This window comes from Rhinopithecus roxellana, chromosome 10 (assembly GCF_007565055.1).
Source record: "Rhinopithecus roxellana isolate Shanxi Qingling chromosome 10, ASM756505v1, whole genome shotgun sequence".
In the NCBI taxonomy this organism is placed as follows: Eukaryota; Metazoa; Chordata; class Mammalia; order Primates; family Cercopithecidae; genus Rhinopithecus; species Rhinopithecus roxellana.
The window spans coordinates 110,758,387-110,781,427 of NC_044558.1; the positions used below are offsets into that span (position 1 = coordinate 110,758,387).

The 23,041-nt window shown below is 35.8% G+C and overlaps 1 protein-coding gene across 1 annotated transcript in view; it reads left to right on the forward strand.

Annotated features, from left to right (window-relative positions):
* The window catches only part of LOC104655968 (leucine-rich repeat and IQ domain-containing protein 1), a 268,433-nt gene that overhangs the window by 124,928 nt on the left and 120,464 nt on the right, over positions 1-23,041 (forward strand). The window contains exons 4-5 of the mRNA XM_030939711.1: positions 19,800-19,979; positions 22,189-22,638. Of these exons, the coding sequence (XP_030795571.1) occupies positions 19,800-19,979; positions 22,189-22,638 (630 nt within the window). The remainder of the gene's footprint in view (positions 1-19,799; positions 19,980-22,188; positions 22,639-23,041) is intronic.

Genomic DNA, 23,041 nt, shown 5'->3' on the forward strand with positions numbered 1-23,041 from the left:
AGAGTCTGGGGAATAGTCTGTCTTCCCACTCTTGTCTGAAGCTACTGCAAACCTCTGACACTCTTCTTAGTGTCAAAATTTCACAGTGGACATATGCAAATTAATTTATCTCCTGGATTTGTTACTTGGTCTTTGGTTAAGAAGATAGAAGCATTTTTACACTAACTCAAACACCTGTGTAATTTACTGCATATTAGTAACCTGTATATCTTAGAAGAGTTATTATCTTGACCCAGAAAGTCAATTTTTCTTTTTTTTTTTTTCTTTAGAGCTAGGTTTCCAAAAAATTTCTAATAGTGCAATGTTATTTAAGGAAATCTTTCATTTTTCCACGTTTTAGAAAAAAATTTGTCAACCTCCAGTTTAGAAATGTCTTTTCCCAGTGTACATTAAGCTGTGCAGCACAGATGAAAGAGTATGACCTAGTACAGTGGTTCTCAAAGGTGTGTCTCTTGACCAGCATCATTCATCATCACCTGGAAACCCGGCAGAAATGCAGAATTTTTGACACCATCCAAACCTACTGAATCAGAAACCTAGGAAAGGTGTTCAGTAATCTGTTCTTTAACAAGCCCTTTTGATGATTCTGATATATACTAAAATTTGAAAACCACCATTTTAAAGCAAGAATATTCTACCCCTACCCCATACTATGTGATCCTGGACAAGTAACTTAATTTTCTTTTTTTAGATATGTGGTCTTTCTGTGTTGCCCAGGTTGGCCTTGAACTCCTGGGCTTAAGCATTTCCTTTACCAAAGCCTCCTGAGTAGCTGGGACAACAGGTGTGTGCCACCACGCCCAGCTCTAACTTAATTTTTTTATGTCTCTGAATCCCCAGTAGTAAAATGAGGATGATAATCTTATGGGGTGGTTATGAGAACTGAATGTTATAATACACATAATTTATTTAGAACAATTCTTAGAACGTCATAAGATAACAAAAATTTACTATTTCCCATTACCATGTTAACCAGATTATATATGGGTTCTTATTCAATCACCAAGTATTTAGTGAACTCCTCCTGTATGCAGTGCCCTAACATGTTGGACATTATTAAGAAAATTTAATATAACCCATAATTTCTTGCTTTTTTTTTTTTTGAGACAGAGTCTCGCTCTGCCCCCAGGCTGGATTGCAGTGGCGCGATCTCGGCTCACTGCAAGCTCCGCCTCCCGGGTTCACGCCATTATCCTGCCTCAGCCTCCCGAGTAGCTGGGACTACAGGCGCCCGCCGCTACGCCCGGGTAATTTTTTTGTATTTTTAGTAGAGATGGGATTTCACTGTTTTAGCCAGGATGGTCTCTATCTCCTGACCTCGTGATCCGCCCACCTCGGCCTCCCAAAGTGCTGGGATTATAGGCGTGAGCCACCGGGCCCGGCCCTAACCCATAATTTCAAGACATTTTTCTAATCATGTTAGGGAGATAAAATGTAGGCACAGAATTGATAACCATGGAAAATAATAATGATCAAAACCACTAATACAGCATTCACTCTCTGCTCAACACTGTTCTCATTTAATCTACACAATATGCCTAATCAATTATGTATGTAACACAGCATCCCATTTTATATTTGAGGAAACTGAGTCCCATAAAGGCTAAATAACTTGACTAAGGTTACATAGCTATCAAGTAGAGGAGCCAGGAAATCTAACCCGTGCAGTCTGGCTGCAAAATCTACACTCATAACTCTTAGAGTTTTTGTATCTAATAAAACACTAGTGTCAAATGATTATTGTAGGCAAACATAGGCTTTAGAAGTTTAGAAAAATCATCTCAGTTTAGTGTAACAAGGAGAAATGGCCTTGGCTAAAGGGGCACACTTTTAGTTAAACCTCAAAAGTTTGCTATGATTTAAAATCATAAAGAAATAATATTTGTTTGAGTTCTTTGTAGATTCTGGATATTAGCCCTTTGTCAGATGAGTAGATTGCAAAAATTTTCTCCCATTCTGTAAGTTGCCTGTTCACTGTGATGGTAGTTTCTTTTGCTGTACAGAAGCTCTTTAGTTTAATTAGATCCCATTTGTCAATTTTGGCTTTTGCTGCCGTTGCTTTTGGTGTTTTAGACATGAAGTCCTTGCCCATGCCTATGTCCTGAGTGGTACTACCTAGGTTTTCTTCTAGGGTTTTTATGGTATTAGGTCTAACATTTAAGTCTCTAATCCATCTTGAATTAATCTTCGTATAAGGAGTAAGGAAAGGATCCAGTTTCAGCGTTCTACTTATGGCTAGCCAATTTTCCCAGCACCATTTATTCAATAGGGAATCCTTTCCCCATTTCTTGTTTCTCTCAGGTTTGTCAAAGATCAGATGGCTGTAGATGTGTGGTATTATTTCTGAGGACTCTGTTCTGTTCCATTGGTCTATATCTCTGTTTTGGTACCAGTACCATGCTGTTTTGGTGACTGTAGCCTTGTAGTATAGTTTGAAGTCAGGTAGCGTGACGCCTCCAGCTTTGTCCTTTTGACTTAGGATTGTCTTGGCAATGCGGGCTCTTTTTTGGTTCCATATGAACTTTAAAGCAGTTTTTTCCAATTCTGTGAAGAAACTCATTGGTAGCTTGATGGGGATGGCATTGAATCTATAAATAACCTTGGGCAGTATGGCCATTTTCATGATATTGATTCTTCCTATCCATGAGCATGGTATGTTCTTCCATTTGTTTGTGTCCTCTTTGATTTCACTGAGCATTGGTTTGTAGTTCTTCTTGAAGAGGTTCTTTACATCCCTTGTAAGTTGGATTCCTAGGTATTTTATTCTCTTTGAAGCAATTGTGAATGGAAGTTCATTCATGATTTGGCTCTCTGTTTGTCTGTTACTGGTGTATAAGAATGCTTGTGATTTTTGCACATTAATTTTGTATCCTGAGACTTTGCTGAAGTTGCTTATCAGCTTAAGGAGATTTTGGGCTGAGACGATGGGGTTTTCTAAATATACAATCATGTCATCTGCAAACAGGGACAATTGGACTTCTTCTTTTCCTAACTGAATACCCTTGATTTCTTTCTGTTGCCTGATTGCCCTAGCCAGAACTTCCAAGACTATGTTGAATAGGAGTGGTGAGAGAGGGCATCCCTGTCTTGTGCCAGTTTTCAAAGGGAATTTTTCCAGTTTTTGCCCATTCAGTATGATATTAGCTGTGGGTTTGTCATAAATAGCTCTTATTATTTTGAGGTATGTTCCATCAATACCGAATTTATTGAGCGTTTTTAGCATGAAGGGCTGTTGAATTTTGTCAAAAGCCTTTTCTGCATCTATTGAGATAATCATGTGGGCTAATATCCAGAATCTACAAAGAACTCAAACAAATATACAAGAAAAAAACAAACAACCCCATCAAAAAGTGGGCAAGGATTATGTATGTAACACAGCATCCCATTTTATAGTTGAGACATTTCTCAAAAGAAGACATTCATACAGCCAACAGACACATGAAAAAATGCTCATCATCACTCTCCATCAGAGAAATGCAAATCAAAACCACAATGAGATACCATCTCACACCAGTTAGAATGGCAATCATTAAAAAGTCAGGAAACAGCAGGTGTTGGAGAGGATGTGGAGAAATAGGATCACTTTTACACTGTTGGTGGGATTGTAAACTAGTTCAACCATTATGGAAAACAGTATGGCAATTCCTCAAGGATCTAGAACTAGATGTACCATATGACCCAGCCATCCCACTACTGGGTATATACCCAAAGGATTAGAAATCATGCTGCTATAAAGACACATGCACACGTATGTTTATTGCGGCACTATTCACAATAGCAAAGACTTGGAATCAACCCAAATGTCCATCTGTGACAGACTGGATTAAGAAAATGTGGCACATATACACCATGGAATACTATGCAGCCATAAAAAAGGATGAGTTTGCGTCCTTTGTAGGGACATGGATGCCCCTGGAAACCATCATTCTTAGCAAACTATCACAAGAACAGAAAACCAAACACCAGGTGTTCTCACTCATAGGTGGGAACTGAACAATGAGATCACTTGGACTCGGGAAGGGGAACATCACACACTGGGGCCTATCGTGGGGAGGGGGGAGGGGGGAGGGATTGCATTGGGAGTTATACCTGATAAAAATGATGAATTGATGGGTGCTGACGAGTTGATGGGTGCAGCACACCAACATGGCACAAGTATACATATGTAACAAACCTGCACGTTATGTACATGTACCCTAGAACTTAAAGTATAATAATAAAAAAAAAAAATTAGAACTTTCCAAGTATAATAAAAGGCATCCACAAGAAAAAAAAGAAAAAAAGAAAAAAAGAAAAAAAAAGAAATAATAAAAGCAATTCTGGAGGAATATCCAAGAAAAGTAAGGAAGGTCATGAAGCTAGTCTATTCAGATGTAAAATGGGTATACTGGGAAATACCATTGGAAGGAGATGAGAAATCAAGTATTTATAGTGGTCAGAGTACTCTCTCTATATGTTACTTCATTTCACAGCAGCCCTATAAGTTGGGTTCTGTAATTGTCATTCTCATTTTAGAGAGGTATTTACAAAATCCTAGATACCTTATGATTTGAATAGTACTTATTTCATAGAGTAATATAGGTTAGGCTTCATAAAAAATAACCCAGAAATCTTTGTGGTTCAATACTAGATTATTTCTTGTTTACATTACATTTGATGTGGGTTCAGCCTGTGTAATGTAGGCAGAGTCAGAAACTCAGGCTACTTCCATTTTGTAGACCTGTTTCATGTGACTTCACTGTCACTTGGCTTTTGTAAGCTAGTGGATTGTGGTAGGAGAGAGGGAAAGGGACCATAGGGAAGGTACAAATGACATATAACTACTCTGCTTTCAGAGGTGGCAGTCATCACTTCACTCGTATTCCATTCCGTTGATTAGTTCCATTCATGTAACTAAGTCATATCACCAAACCTGCTGCACGAGAGGCTAGAAAAGGTAAAGAACAAGAATATCAGCCAACACTAACAGTCTGTGTGAAGGCTAAATATGCTACCACTTGAAAGCATTTTATGTATGTAACACATACATAAAATATAGAGTGCCTCCCACCTGGCACACTAAGAAAATGTTAGCTATTGTTTTTAGTGAGCAATAGAGAAAATTTGAGTATATGTGTAGTTATAAAAATGGTAGATTACATGTTTAGTTCTGAATGTATTTCTGGCATTGTTTGAGACATTTTGTACTTCTACCAGAAATAAGCATTTTGGGAAGACTTTTTTCATCAGCAAACTGATAAGAGATTAGGAAACAAGTGACCAAATTTATTAGAGTCCAGGGATTATAGAGGACTAAAATATAGTCATGGCAAATTATTGTACAGATTCTTCCAGAATAGAGCTGGAAGGGGACATATGTACCATATATATGTATATGGTATTAGACACACACACACACACATATATATAGGTATATATACACACACATTCAATTCTTTCATTTTGTTAATATATAAAAATTGAGGTGCAGAGATTAATTAGCGTACATTAGATACAATGTGTTTACATGCATAGTTTTCTAAAAAATGACAAAATATGTAAAAAAAGATTTCTAAAAACATCTAAAGTATAAAATTTTCCAGAGATGGAAAGATTAAATAAATATTGTTCATTTTATTATATCCTCGGATAGGACATTATTCAATCTTGTATAGTTTATCATCTCCTGAATAGCTAGGCTACATCTTCTTAGGTTTGGATCTGTTTTTTCTTAAAATGATTTTTATAGGGTTTATGCCCTTGATATTATTTCCATTATTGTATTTACCCATAGTTTTAAAAATCAATATTAATATTTTCTATTAATATTAAAGTTAATGTATAAATAGGCTATTTCTGTACTTTTTATATTAATAGCATAAGAAATATTTCTTTTTTTTTTTTTTTTTTTTTTTTTTTTATTTTTTTTTTTTTATTATACTTTAAGTTCTAGGGTACATGTGCATAACGTGCAGGTTTGTTACATATGTATACTTATGCCATGTTGGTGTGCTGCACCCATCAACTCGTCAGCACCCATCAATTCATCATTTATATCATGTATAACTCCCCAATGCAATCCCTCCCTCCTCCCCCCTCCCCCCTCCCCATGATAGACCCCAGTGTGTGATGTTCCCCTTCCCGAGTCCAAGTGATCTCATTGTTCAGTTCCCACCTATGAGTGAGAACATGCGGTGTTTGGTTTTCTCTTCTTGTGATAGTTTGCTAAGAATGATGGTTTCCAGCTGCATCCATGTCCCTACAAAGGACGCAAACTCATCCTTTTTTATGGCTGCATAGTATTCCATGGTGTATATGTGCCACATTTTCTTAATCCAGTCTGTCACAGATGGACATTTGGGTTGATTCCAAGTCTTTGCTATTGTGAATAGTGCCGCAATAAACATACGTGTACATGTGTCTTTGTAGTAGACTAATTTATAATCCTTTGGGTATATACCCAGTAGTGGGATGGCTGGGTCATATGGTACATCTAGTTCTAGATCCTTGAGGAATTGCCATACTCTTTTCCATAATGGTTGAACTAGTTTACAATCCCACCAACAGTGTAAAAGTGTTCCTATTTCTCCACATCCTCTCCAACACCTGTTGTTTCCTGACTTCTTAATGATTGCCATTCTAACTGGTGTGAGATGGTATCTCATTGTGGTTTTGATTTGCATTTCTCTGATGGCCAGTGATGATGAGCATTTTTTCATGTGTCTGTTGGCTGTATGAATATCTTCTTTTGAGAAATGTCTGTTCATATCCTTTCCCCACTTTTTGATGGGGTTGTTTGTTTTTTTCTCGTATATTTGTTTGAGTTCTTTGTAGATTCTGGATATTAGCCCTTTGTCAGATGAGTAGGTTGCAAAAATTTTCTCCCATTCTGTAGGTTGCCTGTTCACTCTGATGGTAGTTTCTTTTGCTGTGCAAAAGCTCTTTAGTTTAATTAGATCCCATTTGTCAATTATGGCTTTTGCTGCCGTTGCTTTTGGTGTTTTAGACATGAAGTCCTTGCCCATGCCTATGTCCTGAATGGTACTACCTAGATTTTCTTCTAGGGTTTTTATGGTATTAGGTCTAACATTTAAGTCTCTAATCCATCTTGAATTAATCTTCGTATAAGGGGTAAGGAAAGGATCCAGTTTCAGCTTTCTACTTATGGCTAGCCAATTTTCCCAGCACCATTTATTAAATAGGGAATCCTTTCCCCATTTCTTGTTTCTCTCAGGTTTGTCAAAGATCAGATGGCTGTAGATGTGCGGTATTATTTCTGAGGACTCTGTTCTGTTCCATTGGTCTATATCTCTGTTTTGGTACCAGTACCATGCTGTTTTGGTGACTGTAGCCTTGTAGTATAGTTTGAAGTCAGGTAGCGTGACGCCTCCAGCTTTGTCCTTTTGACTTAGGATTGTCTTGGCAATGCGGGCTCTTTTTTGGTTCCATATGAACTTTAAAGCAGTTTTTTCCAATTCTGTGAAGAAAGTCATTGGTAGCTTGATGGGGATGGCATTGAATCTATAAATAACCTTGGGGAGTATGGCCATTTTCACGATATTGATTCTTCCTATCCATGAGCATGGTATGTTCTTCCATTTGTTTGTGTCCTCTTTGATTTCACTGAGCAGTGGTTTGTAGTTCTCCTTGAAGAGGTCCTTTACATCCCTTGTAAGCTGGATTCCTAGGTATTTTATTCTCTTTGAAGCAATTGTGAATGGAAGTTCATTCCTGATTTGGCTCTCTGCTTGTCTGTTGCTGGTGTATAAGAATGCTTGTGATTTTTGCACATTAATTTTGTATCCTGAGACTTTGCTGAAGTTGCTTATCAGCTTAAGGAGATTTTGGGCTGAGACGATGGGGTTTTCTAAATATACAATCATGTCATCTGCAAACAGGGACAATTTGACTTCTTCTTTTCCTAACTGGATACCCTTGATTTCTTTCTCTTGCCTGATTGCCCTAGCCAGAACTTCCAACACTATGTTGAATAGGAGTGGTGAGAGAGGGCATCCCTGTCTTGTGCCAGTTTTCAAAGGGAATTTTTCCAGTTTTTGCCCATTCAGTATGATATTAGCTGTGGGTTTGTCATAAATAGCTCTTATTATTTTGAGGTACGTTCCATCAATACCGAATTTATTGAGCGTTTTTAGCATGAAGGGCTGTTGAATTTTGTCAAAAGCCTTTTCTGCATCTATTGAGACAATCATGTGGTTCTTGTCTTTGGTTCTGTTTATATGCTGGATTACGTTTATTGATTTGCGAATGTTGAACCAGCCTTGCATCCCAGGGATGAAGCCCACTTGATCATGGTGGATAAGCTTTTTGATGTGCTGCTGAATCCGGTTTGCCAGTATTTTATTGAGGATTTTTGCATCAATGTTCATCAGGGATATTGGTCTAAAATTCTCTTTTTTTGTTGTGTCTCTGCCAGGCTTTGGTATCAGGATGATGTTGGCCTCATAAAATGAGTTAGGGAGGATTCCCTCTTTTTCTATTGATTGGAATAGTTTCAGAAGGAATGGTACCAGCTCCTCCTTGTACCTCTGGTAGAATTCAGCTGTGAATCCATCTGGTCCTGGACTTTTTTTGGTGGGTAGGCTATTAATTGTTGCCTCAATTTCAGAGCCTGCTATTGGTCTATTCAGGGATTCAACTTCTTCCTGGTTTAGCCTTGGGAGAGTGTAAGTGTCCAGGAAATTATCCATTTCTTCTAGATTTTCTAGTTGATTTGCGTAGAGGCGTTTATAGTATTCTCTGATGGTAGTTTGTATTTCTGTGGGGTCAGTGGTGATATCCCCTTTATCATTTTTTATTGCATCTATTTGATTCCTCTCTCTTTTTTTCTTTATTAGCCTTGCTAGCGGTCTGTCAATTTTGTTGATCTTTTCAAAAAACCAACTCCTGGATTCATTGATTTTTTGGAGGGTTTTTTGTGTCTCTATCTCCTTCAGTTCTGCTCTGATCTTAGTTATTTCTTGCCTTCTGCTAGCTTTTGAATGTGATTGCTCTTGCCTCTCTAGTTCTTTTAATTGTGATGTTAGAGTGTCAATTTTAGATCTTTCCTGCTTTCTCTTGTGGGCATTTAGTGCTATAAATTTCCCTCTACACACTGCTTTAAATGTGTCCCAGAGATTCTGGTATGTTGTATCTTTGTTCTCATTGGTTTCAAAGAACATATTTATTTCCGCTTTCATTTCGTTATGTACCCAGTAGTCATTCAGGAGCAGGTTGTTCAGTTTCCATGTAGTTGAGCGGTTTTGATTGAGTTTCTTAGTCCTGAGTTCTAGTTTGATTGCACTGTGGTCTGAGAGACAGTTTGTTATAATTTCTGTTCTTTTACATTTGCTGAGGAGTGCTTTACTTCCAATTATGTGGTCAATTTTGGAATAAGTGCGATGTGGTGCTGAGAAGAATGTATATTCTGTTGATTTGGGGTGGAGAGTTCTATAGATGTCTATTAGGTCCGCTTGGTGCAGAGATGAGTTCAATTCCTGGATATCCTTGTTAACTTTCTGTCTCGTTGATCTGTCTAATGTTGACAGCGGAGTGTTGAAGTCCCCCATTATTATTGTATGGGAGTCTAAGTCTCTTTGTAAGTCTCTAAGGACTTGCTTTATGAATCTGGGTGCTCCTGTATTGGGTGCATATATATTTAGGAGAGTTAGCTCTTCCTGTTGAATTGATCCCTTTACCATTATGTAATGGCCTTCTTTGTCTCTTTTGATCTTTGATGGTTTAAAGTCTGTTTTATCAGAGACTAGGATTGCAACCCCTGCTTTTTTTTGTTCTCCATTTGCTTGGTAGATCTTCCTCCATCCCTTTATTTTGAGCCTATGTATGTCTCTGCATGTGAGATGGGTCTCCTGAATACAGCAGACTGATGGGTCTTGACTCTTTATCCAGTTTGCCAGTCTGTGTCTTTTAATTGGAGCATTTAGTCCATTAACATTTAAGGTTAATATTGTTATGTGTGAACTTGATCCTGCCATTATGATATTAACTGGTGATTTTGCTCGTTAGTTGATGCAGTTTCTTCCTAGCCTCGATGGTCTTTACATTTTGCCAAGTTTTTGCGATGGCTGGTACCGGTTGTTCCTTTCCATGTTTAGGGCTTCCTTCAGGGTCTCCTGTAAGGCAGGCCTGGTGGTGACAAAATCTCTAAGCATTTGCTTATCTGTAAAGGATTTTATTTCTCCTTCACTTATGAAACTTAGTTTGGCTGGATATGAAATTCTGGGTTGAAAATTCTTTTCTTTAAGAATGTTGAATATTGGCCCCCACTCTCTTCTGGCTTGTAGAGTTTCTGCCGAGAGATCTGCTGTTAGTCTGATGGGCTTCCCTTTGTGGGTGACCCGACCTTTCTCTCTGGCTGCCCTTAAGATTTTTTCCTTCATTTCAACTTTGGTGAATCTGGCAATTATGTGTCTTGGAGTTGCTCTTCTCGAGGAGTATCTTTGTGGCGTTCTCTGTATTTCCTGAATTTGAATGTTGGCCTGCCCTACTAGGTTGGGGAAGTTCTCCTGGATGATATCCTGAAGAGTGTTTTCCAACTTGGTTCCATTTTCCCCCTCACTTTCAGGCACCCCAATCAGACGTAGATTTGGTCTTTTTACGTAATCCCATACTTCTTGCAGGCTTTGCTCATTTCTTTTTCTTCTTTTTTCTTTTGGTTTCTCTTCTCGCTTCATTTCATTCATTTGATCTTCAATCGCTGATACTCTTTCTTCCAGTTGATCGAGTCGGTTACTGAAGCTTGTGCATTTGTCACGTATTTCTCGTGTCATGGTTTTCATCTCTGTCATTTCGTTTATGATCTTCTCTGCATTAATGAGTCTAGCTGTCAATTCTTCCACTCTTTTTTCAAGATTTTTAGTTTCTTTGCGCTGGGTACGTAATTCCTCCTTTAGCTCTGATAAGTTTGATGGACTGAAGCCTTCTTCTCTCCTCTCGTCCAAGTCATTCTCTGACCAGCTTTGATCCGTTGCTGGTGATGGGCTGCGCTCCTTTGCAGGGGGAGATGCGCTCTTATTTTTTGAATTTCCAGCTTTTCTGCCCTGCTTCTTCCCCATCTTTGTGGTTTTATCTGTCTCTGGTCTTTGATGGTGGTGACGAACTGATGGGGTTTTGGTATAGGTGTCCTTCCTGTTTGATAGTTTTCCTTCTGACAGTCAGAAGGACTCTCTGTTGGTCTGTTGGAGATTGCTTGAGGTCCACTCCAGACCCTGTTTGCCTGGGTATCAGCAGCAGAGGTTGCCGAAGATAGAATATTGCTGAACAGCGAGTGTACCTGTCTGATTCTTCCTTTGGAAGTGTCCTCTCAGGGGTGTACTCCACCCTGTGAGGTGTGGGGTGTCAGACTGCCCCTAGTGGGGGATTTCTCCCAGCTAGGCTACTCAGGGGTCAGGGACACACCTGAGCAGGCAGTCTGTCCGTTCTCAGATCTCAACCTCCGCGTTGGGAGATCCGCGGCTCTCCCCAAAGCTGTCAGACAGAGTCGTTCGCGTCTGCACCGGCTCCCGCTACTTCCCCTGTTGGTCTTCAGCTGTGCGCTGTCCCCAGAGGTGGAGACTACAGAGACAGGCAGGCTTCCTTGAGCTGCTGTGAGCTCCACCCAGTTCGAGCTTCCCAGCGGCTTTGTTTACCTACTTAAGCCTCAGCAATGGCGGGCGCCCCTCCCCCAGCCTCGCTGCTGCCTTGCGGATAGATCGCGGCAGACTGCTGTGTTAGCAGTGAGGGAGGCTTCGTGGGCGTGGGACCCTCCCGGCCAGGTGTGGGATATATTCTCCTGGAATGCCTGTATGCTTACAGCGCAGTATTGGGGTGGGAGTTACCCGATTTTCCAGGTGTTGTGTGTCTCAGTTCCCCTGGCTAGGAAAACGGATCCCCTTCCCCCTTGCGCTTCCAGGTGAGGCGATGCCTCGCCCTGCTTCAGCTCTCGCTGGTCAAGCTGCAGCAGCTGACCAGCACCGATTGTCCGGCACTCCCTAGTGAGATGACCCCAGTACCTCAGTTGAAAATGCAGAAATCACCGGTCTTCTGTGTCGCTCGCGCTGGGAGTTGGAGACTGGAGTTGTTCCTATTCGGCCATCTTGCTCCGCCCCCCCCAAGAAATATTTCTAACTTTGAATATATATTGTTTTCCTATTCATACTAAACATATGCTATTCTTTTCTCGTGTCTTTCTTTTGCTTTTTAAGAGTTTTGCTTCTGAAAGACAAAGCAAGAAGAATTTTATGTTCTGAAATAATCTCTTTGGGTACTGGGGATTTTGTAGTTATAAAAATGGCAGTTTACATTTTTTTTTCTGGATATATTTCTGGCACTTCTTATATCCCAGGCACTTCTTATTTCTACCAGATAAAATTGGTCACTGCCTAAAGGCATGGGTTATTTTAGGGAAATTTCAAATATTTTACTCATTCAGATGTGATTTCAGGGAAGCAATTAAAAATACGTTAGTTGGTCTCATGTATTGAGAACATATTCTTCCCCTTTCATTCTCTTATAGATAAGATCTTTTAACTTACTATCTCACAGGCTGTCTTTAGGGCACAAAATCCCTGTCCTCCCGAATGTCTGGATGGCTTTTCTTGCCTCTTACCTAAGTTATAATAAGCTTATGGCTTCCCTCTTGCCTTTTTGCTTTAGCAAGTTGGCATTCTGTTTACTCAGAGATAAATATCTCTCTTCATTTATTGGGGAAAGGATATCAGTCACTTTTCCTTACTAATAATACTTTAGTCTTCACCACGTGCCCTTCGAATGCATATGGTCAATTCTCAATCTGGAGACATTTGCGGCACCTTGAATACAAATGTTCAGACCAGTTTCCTTAATTTTTGTTGAATACAAGAACAGAATTGCAAACTAAAGAGAATGGAAGAAAACATAGTTGGTGACAGAATTACCATTTGTATCTTGGAAACAAATTCTGGAGGGTGCAGAGGAGTAGATTTCCTTTATTTTTTTAAAGGACGTGTATTCATTTATGCAGAGAGTTTAACAGCTTGATCTGCAGTACTGAATTGTGTAGACTGCACTTAGTTTGTCCATTTCAAGTTTGTGTTGTAGCATTTCACTGAGATCTGTTAAATTGAGAAGTTTTATTTATATCCATTAATTTTTAAAAGGATATAATCTAAAACAGCCATCTGAAATGTTATATCCCTAATGGAAAAAATTTTGTTTATTGTTTTTGCTTCTGGTTGCACAGTACCAACACAGTCCCTTATATGTAACAGACAGCCAAAAATATTTGTTGAATAAATACATTACAGTATTTAATTGCTTTATAATATGTAAAGGCTTGAAAAATTGCGTGTTTCTGCCCCCCTCCGCCAAGTTTTTCTATTGAATTCATTTAATTTTACATTAGTGATTAGAAATGTTATTCCTGATAAATTGACAATTGGTGTTATTGCTAATTCACAGTAATTGTCGGTATCAGGAATTGTGAAACTACAGTACTCAGACTTCTAAACTACTATAGTGTTTATCACATTCCCCAGGTTTCCTGAGAAACTGAACTCTAGGACCTATTACTACAGGAAATATCAACTGTTGATGTCAAATCATAAGGGTATCAGAAACTTCAATTATTCAAGTGTGTGTGTGTGTGTGTGTGTGTGTGTGTGAGTGAAAGGCCACCTAAATGTGTTTCTAGACCTTTGGTGCACTAGGTGTAGTATCCCCTCATCTGGAATAGAAACAATCGATATTTCCACTTACCTGCAGTGGCTCAAGTTCTGGGGCTATAATTCTTTTACACTGGATTTAAAGTACTCCTAATCCCCAAGTTTGGGATCCTCATTTTCAGGAGCTAGATCTTAAAGTGAAATTTCTCATACAAAAACAAGAGTTTAATTACATCTAAAAGGCACTGCTTGGCAGGTAATACTATTTATAATGAAAATATCTGATGGGTTGTTTTTAGGTGGATTTTTTTTTTCCTAGTAACTATGTGGGCCAAGCCTAGATGACAAATAAAAAATATTAGCTATTCTCATTATTCAGAGCAGTCCATTTAAGGCCATGATTTTTTTGTTAGTTGTTCAGCAAAAATGACATGAATTATCTTGCTGATCTGGTGTCACTTTCCATCCAAACAGCTGCCACATTGTCAGTTTCAACAACCAGAAACAAAATTAATGTCTCAAATAATCTTTCAATGTATTTTTTATCATTTTGTTTGCATGAAGCATGCACACTTATTTTATTGACTTGTGGGAAAATAAATTGACATATTTTATTACAAATTTGTAAAGATAAATATTCACATTTTACTGCTTTTGTTAATTTTATGTACTTTAGAGTTTTAAAGAAAATATGTAATAAGTAATAATGAAAGAAAATACATACTATTTATATTATAGATATGAAAATTATTTGGCTATTATAATTTCTATATTTAAATGAACTTTTCTGGACTAGAGTAATTCCCCCTTTAGAATGTAGGTTGTCAAATTTCATTTACATCAGTTGACCTATACTTAATTTGAGAAATTCATGTATCTAAAGGGTTTTAAATCTGGAAATCTATAAAATATGGATTTATTAATCAAAGGAACAAATCAAACTTTAAGCAGTCTGTTCCAATGAACTTTGCATAACCCCATGATACCAACAAAAGGATTAGTTATAAATTTTCCCAATTGGCTTCTTACTTTCATGTCTAGCCAGTGATAACAGGAACAATGCTGATGTCTCTTTAAAACTTATGGATTAAAACTTAATCCATAGACTCAGTTTGAAATCTCCTTTGGGAATTTCTCTCATTCACTCATGATTAATAGAGCTTCTTAAGTGGTGGAATATTCACCAGGAAGTTTTCACCAAATGAAATATTGGTTCTACCCTTGATTAGGAGGCACCCAGCTGGAAAAACTAATGTTGAGATCTCACAGTATTCTGATACTTCATTTCCAACATTCATCAACTTGTTATGGCACTTTCTAATATATTCATCATAAACTCTTATAAGTCTGCATTTAGAACTTGAGGCCAATCCATGCACTGCTCTGTTATGCAGTGCTGACGATTGTTCTTTAATAAGTAAATAACATGAAGAAAATGTTTAAAATAAAACACTAACTCCAATATGGATACTGATTATATAAATTACAAATTTCAAGATATTGTTATAGTCTTAAATATCCAAGCAAACTAAATATCTACATTCAAAAGAATTCCAAATACTAAATCATTAGGAAACTTTTTATATAAAGGTGATGAACATAACGTTAAAGTATTCCTAATGTAAAAATTCAACCTCTCTTGATCCACATTCCCTAGAATCGTTCCCCATACCTGAAATATTGTATGTAATATTTATATCAGTATCTATGACCAAAATATAAATCATTACTTTGTTCCTTGCTGATCTGGTATCAGTTTCCATCTGAACAACTACTATGTAGTAACAGTTGCAACAACTAGAAACAAACCTATACTTCCATATTATCTTTGAATGTATTTATTTTTATTGTTTTTGTTTGGAGTATGAAATATTTGTTTTATTAAATAAAATATGCTTATAGTAAAATATATTTATCTGTTCATTTTTCTGATAAAACAAATATTTATATTAGATTATTGTGTTAAAATAGCTTTTCATTTTGTCATTAATTATTCTGCATAGAAGCCCCGTGTCTCTATGTATTTGAAATGTACTCTCTAAATTCAGAGTTCCAGGAATAATGTTCTAAGACACGGTCATACTCTTTATGTAAAACAGTAGAAATGTTAACCAGTGAACAAATTATTGTAATATAACTGCGGCAGTGCCACAATATTTCTTATTGTACTTAGCAAATTCTTTTTTTGTTGTTGTTTGTTTGAGACGGAGTCTTGCTCTGTCACCGAGGCTGGAGTGCAGTGGCCCGATCTCAGCTCACTGCAAGCTCCGCCCCCCGGGTTCAGGCCATTCTCCTGCCTCAGCCTCCCGAGTAGCTGGGACTACAGACTCCCGCCACCACACCCGGCTAATTTTTTGTATTTTTAGTACAGACGGGGTTTCACTGTGTTAGCCAGGATGGTCTCGATCCACCCTCCTCGATCTCCCAAAGTGCTGTGATTACAGGCGTGAGCCACCGTGCCTGGCCCGGTTCTTATTCCTTAGTGTGCATAAAGAAGGCTATATTTAAAAAATAAAGCTTACCCCAACCTATCAGCAGGGTTATTTCATACAATCAAAGACAGCAGTTTTCTTTTTTTCTTTCTTTTACTTTTATTTTAGGTTTTGAAGCAGATGTAAAGGTTTGTTACACAGGTAAACACATGTCATGGGGGTTTGTTGTACATATTATTTCCTCTTTGAACTTGTTTAGAGTGAACACTAAAGTTCAAAGTATATGGACTCATATTTTCTTAACTTGATCAAACTATTTATTAGCAAAGCATCAAGATTTTTATCTGCTTCATAATATTGTAGATTATCTGATAATTACCTTGAAGAAACAAATCCAATTTATTTCTCTCTTCCCTTATTTAAATATTGACAAGAAAAAAAGCTTCAGTTTTCTTTCAGGGGAGGGAGCAGAGTGGGGATTGGGAGTTATTTCTGTTCTCAGTACATGAAAAACTATGTTGTTCTTTTATCTTTCTTTCTTTCCTTTTCTTTTCTTTTCTTTTTTTTTTTTTTTGCTTTTATAGAGGAAAATGTATTTATCTATGTCTTGTGATTATTTTTTAATTTACTATTACTACCACGACTACCAAGATTATAACTATATGCAGAGATACATTATTACTTTGGTTGGCCCTAGGCATTTTTGCCTTCATAGGCCAATTCTTTTGTAATATATATACATACGCTAAAATTAGATTTCACAACTGTTTATATAAATGAATATTTCATCTGAGACCATACAATCTAGGTGGAGATCTGCCTGAAGTTTTGCTTCTTAAATGTTAACATTTTTAATAATCTCGTCTTGTCATTCTTCAATTGGTATTTAGGAATTGTTACTTTCCTTTTTAAAATTAATAAAATTTATTTTTATAGTGGTCATAGTTTAACAGCAAAACTGAGTAGAAAGTACGGAGTTCCCGTATACTGCATCCCCATACATGCACAACCTTTCCTGCTGTCAACATTCTGTACCAGAGAGGTATATTTGTTACCATTAATGAGTCTACATTGACATTGTCAATGTCCATAGTTTACATTAGGGTTCACTCTTGGTGTTTCATAATCTATAAGTTTGACAAACGTATAATTACATGTATCCACTGTTGTAGTATGATAAACTCTAGATTCACTGCCCTAAAATCTGTGCTTTGCCTATTCATCTCTGCCTCCCACCAACCCATGACAACTAGCGATCTTACTGTCTCAATAGTTTTGCCTTTTCTAGAATGTCATTAAATTGGAATAATATCATATGTGAGAATTTTCATATTGACTTCTTTCACTTAATAATATGCACTTAACTTTTCATGGCTTCATAGTTCACTTCATTTCAGCACTGAATAATATCCTATTTTCTAGTTGTAGCACAATTTATTATCCACTCACCTACTGAATGACATCTTGGTTGCTTCCAAGTTTCGGCAATTGTGAATAAAGCTGCTATAAACATCTATTTACAGATTTTTGTGTGAATATAAGTTTTCAATTCATTTGAATAAATGCCAAGGAATGTTATTGCTGGGTCATTTGGTGAGATTTAATTTAGTTTTATAGGAAATTGTCAAATTGTCTTCCAAAGTGACTATTCCATTTTGCATTCCCACCAGCAACAAATGTGAATTTCTCTTGCTCTATATCTTGACCAGCATTTGGTATTGTCAGTATTTCTGGATTTTGGTCATTCTAATAGGTACGTAGTGGTATCGCATTGTCTCATTGTTATTTTAATTTTCAATTTTCTAAAGAATATCATGTTGAATATCTTCTTATATGCTGGCTTGTCATCCGTATATCTTCTTAAGTAAAGTTTCTGTTGAGGTTTCTTGCCTATTTTTAAATTAGTTTATGTATTTTCTGATTGTTGACTTTTTGTTCTTTGATATATTGGATAACAGTTCTTAATCAAATACATCTTTTGAAGTGTTTTCTCCCAGTCTGTAACTTGTCATCTCATTCTCTTGAGATTATCTTTCATACAGTAGAAAATTTTAACTTTAATGAAAACAAATGAATTTTTTTCTTTCCTTGGTTATACCTTTGGTGATTTTTGAACTCTCCTTCCTGCACACTGACATACCTTTTGTATTTTATCTAAAAGTCATCCTCATACCAAAGGTCATCTAAATTTTCTCCTAAATTATATTCTAGGAGTTTTAACAGTCTATATTTTACATTTAGGTCTTTTATTCCTTCTGAGATAATATTTTGTGAAGTGCGTAGTCTGTCTAGCTTCATGCTTACTCATGTGGATTTTGAGTTGTCCCAGCACCATTTTTTGAGAAGACTGTTAGATCTATTGTACTGGTTTTGCTCCTTTGCCAAAGATCAGTTAGCTATATTTGCGTGGGTTTATTTCTGGACTTTCTATTCTGTTCCATTGATCTGTCTGTTCTTTCACCAATACCATACTGTCTTTATTACTATAGTTTCATATTAAGTCTTGAAGTCAGTTAGTGTCAGTCTTCTAACTGTTGTTTTCCTTCAATATTGAGTTAGCTATTTTGGATCTTTTGCCTCTCTATATAAACTTTAGAAACACTTTGTTGATATCCATAAAATACCTTGCTATAATTTTGATTTGGAGTGAGTTTAATCTATAGATCAATATGGGAAGAACTTACATCTTGACAATATTGAGTCTTCCTATCCATGAACTCCCCATTGGGATATCTCTTAATTTATTTAGTTCCTCTTGGATATCTTTCATCAGAGTTGTATAGTTTCCCCATAGGAACTGTTAGTTTTTAACTAAGGTATTGACTTTGTTGAAGGAGTTCACTTTTCCCTGTAACTATCAGCAGCCTTGTGAAAAGAGACCTACACTCTCCTTGAGAATGGTTTCAGCTAGTAGTTCTAAGTGGCTGAGCTTGATGGAAAGTTCTTGCTGTTTGACCTGGCTTTTTCACAGCATTAGGGTTTTTCTTTTTTCTTTTTGTTTTTTGTTTGTTTGTTTGTTTTTGTTTTTTGAGATGGAGCCTTGCTCTGTCACCAGGCTGGAGAGCAGTGGCACGATCTTGGATCACTGCAACCTCCACGTCCCTGGTTCAGGTGATTCTCTTGCCTCAACCTCCTAAGTAACTGGGACTACAGGTGCACACCACCAAAAATTGATATATACTTTTGTAAATACGTTGAAGATTTTTACCTTTATAATCCTTAGCAAGATTCAGGAGAAAACATAATTTTAGATGTTCCAGATCATGATTAACAGGGTAATAGCCTTCCTCTCTTGTTTTAGTCTTACTCTCATATATTTTACTAAGAGAAACAGTCAGAATACACCTCTATTTCTGAAATAAAAGACAACTTTTGTTAAGATTATTATAGTTATCTTCTGTTTAAAAGTTTATCTAATATTATTATTCTTTTCATAATGCATCTTTTTACACTCCAAATTCCAGGCTGAGTTTCCAAGTTTCAATCTTTCATTTGTGTTTTAGAAGAAAATGGTTAAATAACTAACTCTAAAACTTACTTTGTATATGACCTGATACCAGGTTTTTTAAAGAAATGTAACAACAACAACAACAACAACAACAGAATCTAACTCTATCATTTTCCCTACAGTCACATTTTCTGAGATATATATCCTATGCTTGTATTATTTAAATGATCAGCATATGGTTATTTAGATATATACTCTCCTTATCAAGATCAGGATTATTAACTTTTTTGTTGTTTTCAATAGGGATTCTCTACTTAAAGTGTTGCCAGATCTGAGAATCCTTAATGGCAATATGCTAAACTCTGATTCAGAAAGCCACACTGAAGAACACAATCAACTGGAATCAGCAGGTTTCCTGGCACTTTGTCAGTCTCAGATTCGAGAATTCAACTTGCTAACTGAAAATTATATAACTGGAAAAGGGTAAGATTGTGATCTTCCCATTGTTGTATTTAGAATCAATAATGTAATTTATAAATATGATTTTTAAAGTATTCTGATTAACACAATTATACTTTTTAAGATTAAAACAGTGTGTTTTGGGGATATTCTACCTTTAAAAAATTTTGGGCATCGTGTTTTTATTCTTGAAATATATTAATATGTATTTTGAACATAACTTCCAATATTTAAATGCTACAATATTAGATGAACTAAATGAAAGCATGTGGATAGCATCAAGACAAGAGGCAAAACTTCATCAATTATTCAGTCATAATTTTATTCAACAATTATTGTAGGCAAGACTATTTATCCCCAAATAATTCACAAATTAGCATAACAGAAAACGGGGTAAACACCTAGAATAGAGTGAGGTAAGTTTTATAACACATGTAATTTATATTATACATTAACATACCATACATATGCTTATGTACTAAGGTATGATGGGAGCACAGTAGAGAAAAGCAGTCAGCACTTGCACCTATTTAGATGACAGAAGTTGACAGTAATTAGAATCAAATTTTGAAGAAAGAAAACTTCCTATTCCCCACCTCAAATTCTGAATGCATTATAATTGATAGTTCTAAAACTGTATTTTAAAATTTGCATTATGTCAGAAAATGTAAATTATAAACAAAAAACATTTTGTATTGTTTCACTTACAATGACTCTCCATTGCAATTGGAAAAATAACGTGCACTTCTAAATGTCTAAATTTTCTTACTAAATTATATTCTTAAAGTATTGTTATTGATACTTTTATATGTGCTTGCCCTATGTAGAAGTTCACTTTCTGTTTAAATATTTTTGAACAGTCTATTTAGATTAAAAAGAAATCTCACATCATTAAAAATAATTTAAATTGTTATAAGTAGTGTTTAATGCAACAAACACTAAGATTATTTACATTTGTCTTTATGCAAGTCTAAAATAATATTTACTTGTATATATATGTGGTAATATACAATTTTGTATGTAAAGGTGACTCTTGATATTCCCTTGAAATCCAAATTTCAATATGAGATTTTAAATGCAGTCCTTTGGACTATTTATTTCATTGCAACTTAAGTTTTATTTTAGCATTGAAAATGGAAAGACTATAGGAAGAAAGAAAATTCCTGTTTTATAATATGTAAAATAGACTATATTTTATATATTTAATGCATAAGTGGTGGTGAGTTCAACAAGTAACCATAAACTCTTCGTATCCTAGTATCAAACCTTTTTTTGCATTATTAACCAATGAAATGAATAAAATACAAAATATAAACATATTGGACAAGCCTATGCTAATGTCTAAAATTACCTTTGTGAACATAGGAACTATCAAATTGTCTACATTTTTGGAAAAATTTTAACTTTCATTTTGTTTGATGTGATTAACATTTTATTTTTTATATACTGTATTTTGTTTTCAGAAAAAAATTAAGGCAGCTTATGGCAATATATTAAATATAGCCAGAAAATATAAGTTAGAAATAAGCAAAATTTTTTAAACATGAAATAAAAATAAAGGAAGACAAAATGTAGCCAAGAATACTCATATAAGTGAAAAGTCCTTTACATTTGTTATTGAGAACTTCAAATCCAGGCAACATTAAAATTTGACTAATTATACAACTTATAAAATTCAACAGCTAGAAATCCAATAATTGTTCAAGAGAATCTTAGCCATTTATGTCTTAAAGTACTTGAATTCTCTTTGCAGTGGATTATTATTTTTCCAGAGATAAATGGGAATAAAAATTTTCCCATAATGTAAGTTCTTTGTTTAAAAGTCCAGTACAAATATTTTGCATGGCAAAAGTCAATGTAGAAAGCACTTTTAACTTTATTTCATAAATAGCTTCTCCAAATTTAGTCAACCATGATTTCTCATGTTTATGGTAGTAAAAGCATGAATTTTTCTCATTCATTTGTACCAAAAATACCTAGAATAAAAATGGTCCTAAAACTTCCAGACATGTTGTCTGGACTGATGGATCTAAATTAACTAAACAAATGTTTTCAAATTTTGTTATAAATGAGATCCATTTTTATATAAACAACTAGAAATAATCTATAATGAATGTTGTAGTGAAGTTTAATATTCATTTGAGGCCATACAGTGAAAATTTCAAAACTTGGACAAGTTTTAATATTTGCTGATACTATTCTTATTAAATGTTCTCATTGTTTATTTGTTCAGAGATGTATTTACTTTGGATACTGCAGAAAATCTCTGTCACTATTTTAAAAAATTGATGATACTTAGTACTGAATACCGACATGCACACGAACGAGGGGATGTAAATATCACCAAGAAAGATGAATCAGAAGCCCAGAAAAATCATTTGGCCCCTACAAACAGTGACAACACTCTGCAAAATGGAGTCTTCTACTCTTGTGCACATGAAGATAATCCAGACTCACCAGATAATCCTGAGAAATGGATGGACTCTGTCTCCAGCCACTCCCCACTAAGCAACTCCTTCACATGTGAAAATATGGAAAGAAGACATCAGGAAATATTAGTATGCCAGAAGAAAGAAGACAGCAAGGCAAGCAGTATTCCCACCATAAGAATCCCATTTAAAGAAGTAGAAATGACAAATTCTGTGCTGAGGAATCACCAAAATATTGAGCCTAGTGAAAAAATGTAAGATATATAAATAATGTTTCTTTTATAGATGTATGTTTACTACTTTTGATGGATGATATTAGTCAATGGTACCTAGTAATTTGCTGAAGGATTTAAATCACAATCATATTTCATACCGATTCCATTATGTTTTCATGAGGTGCACAAATCATTAATTATAGTGCAGATTAATTTGATTAAATTCTGGTTTAATTTCTAGTAGTATTTAAATGAGTAAATGTGAATTTTTTTCTGCCTTGTAATTTCTAAATAATATATTTTAAGGAGAAATAAAATACAATACTCTAAAAATAATAAAAACATTTTCTGAGTAATCAAGTATTTTAATTTTTAAAAAATATACCTTTGCAGTCTGGGTGCAGTGGCTCACACCTGTAATCCCAGCACTTTGGGAGGCCAA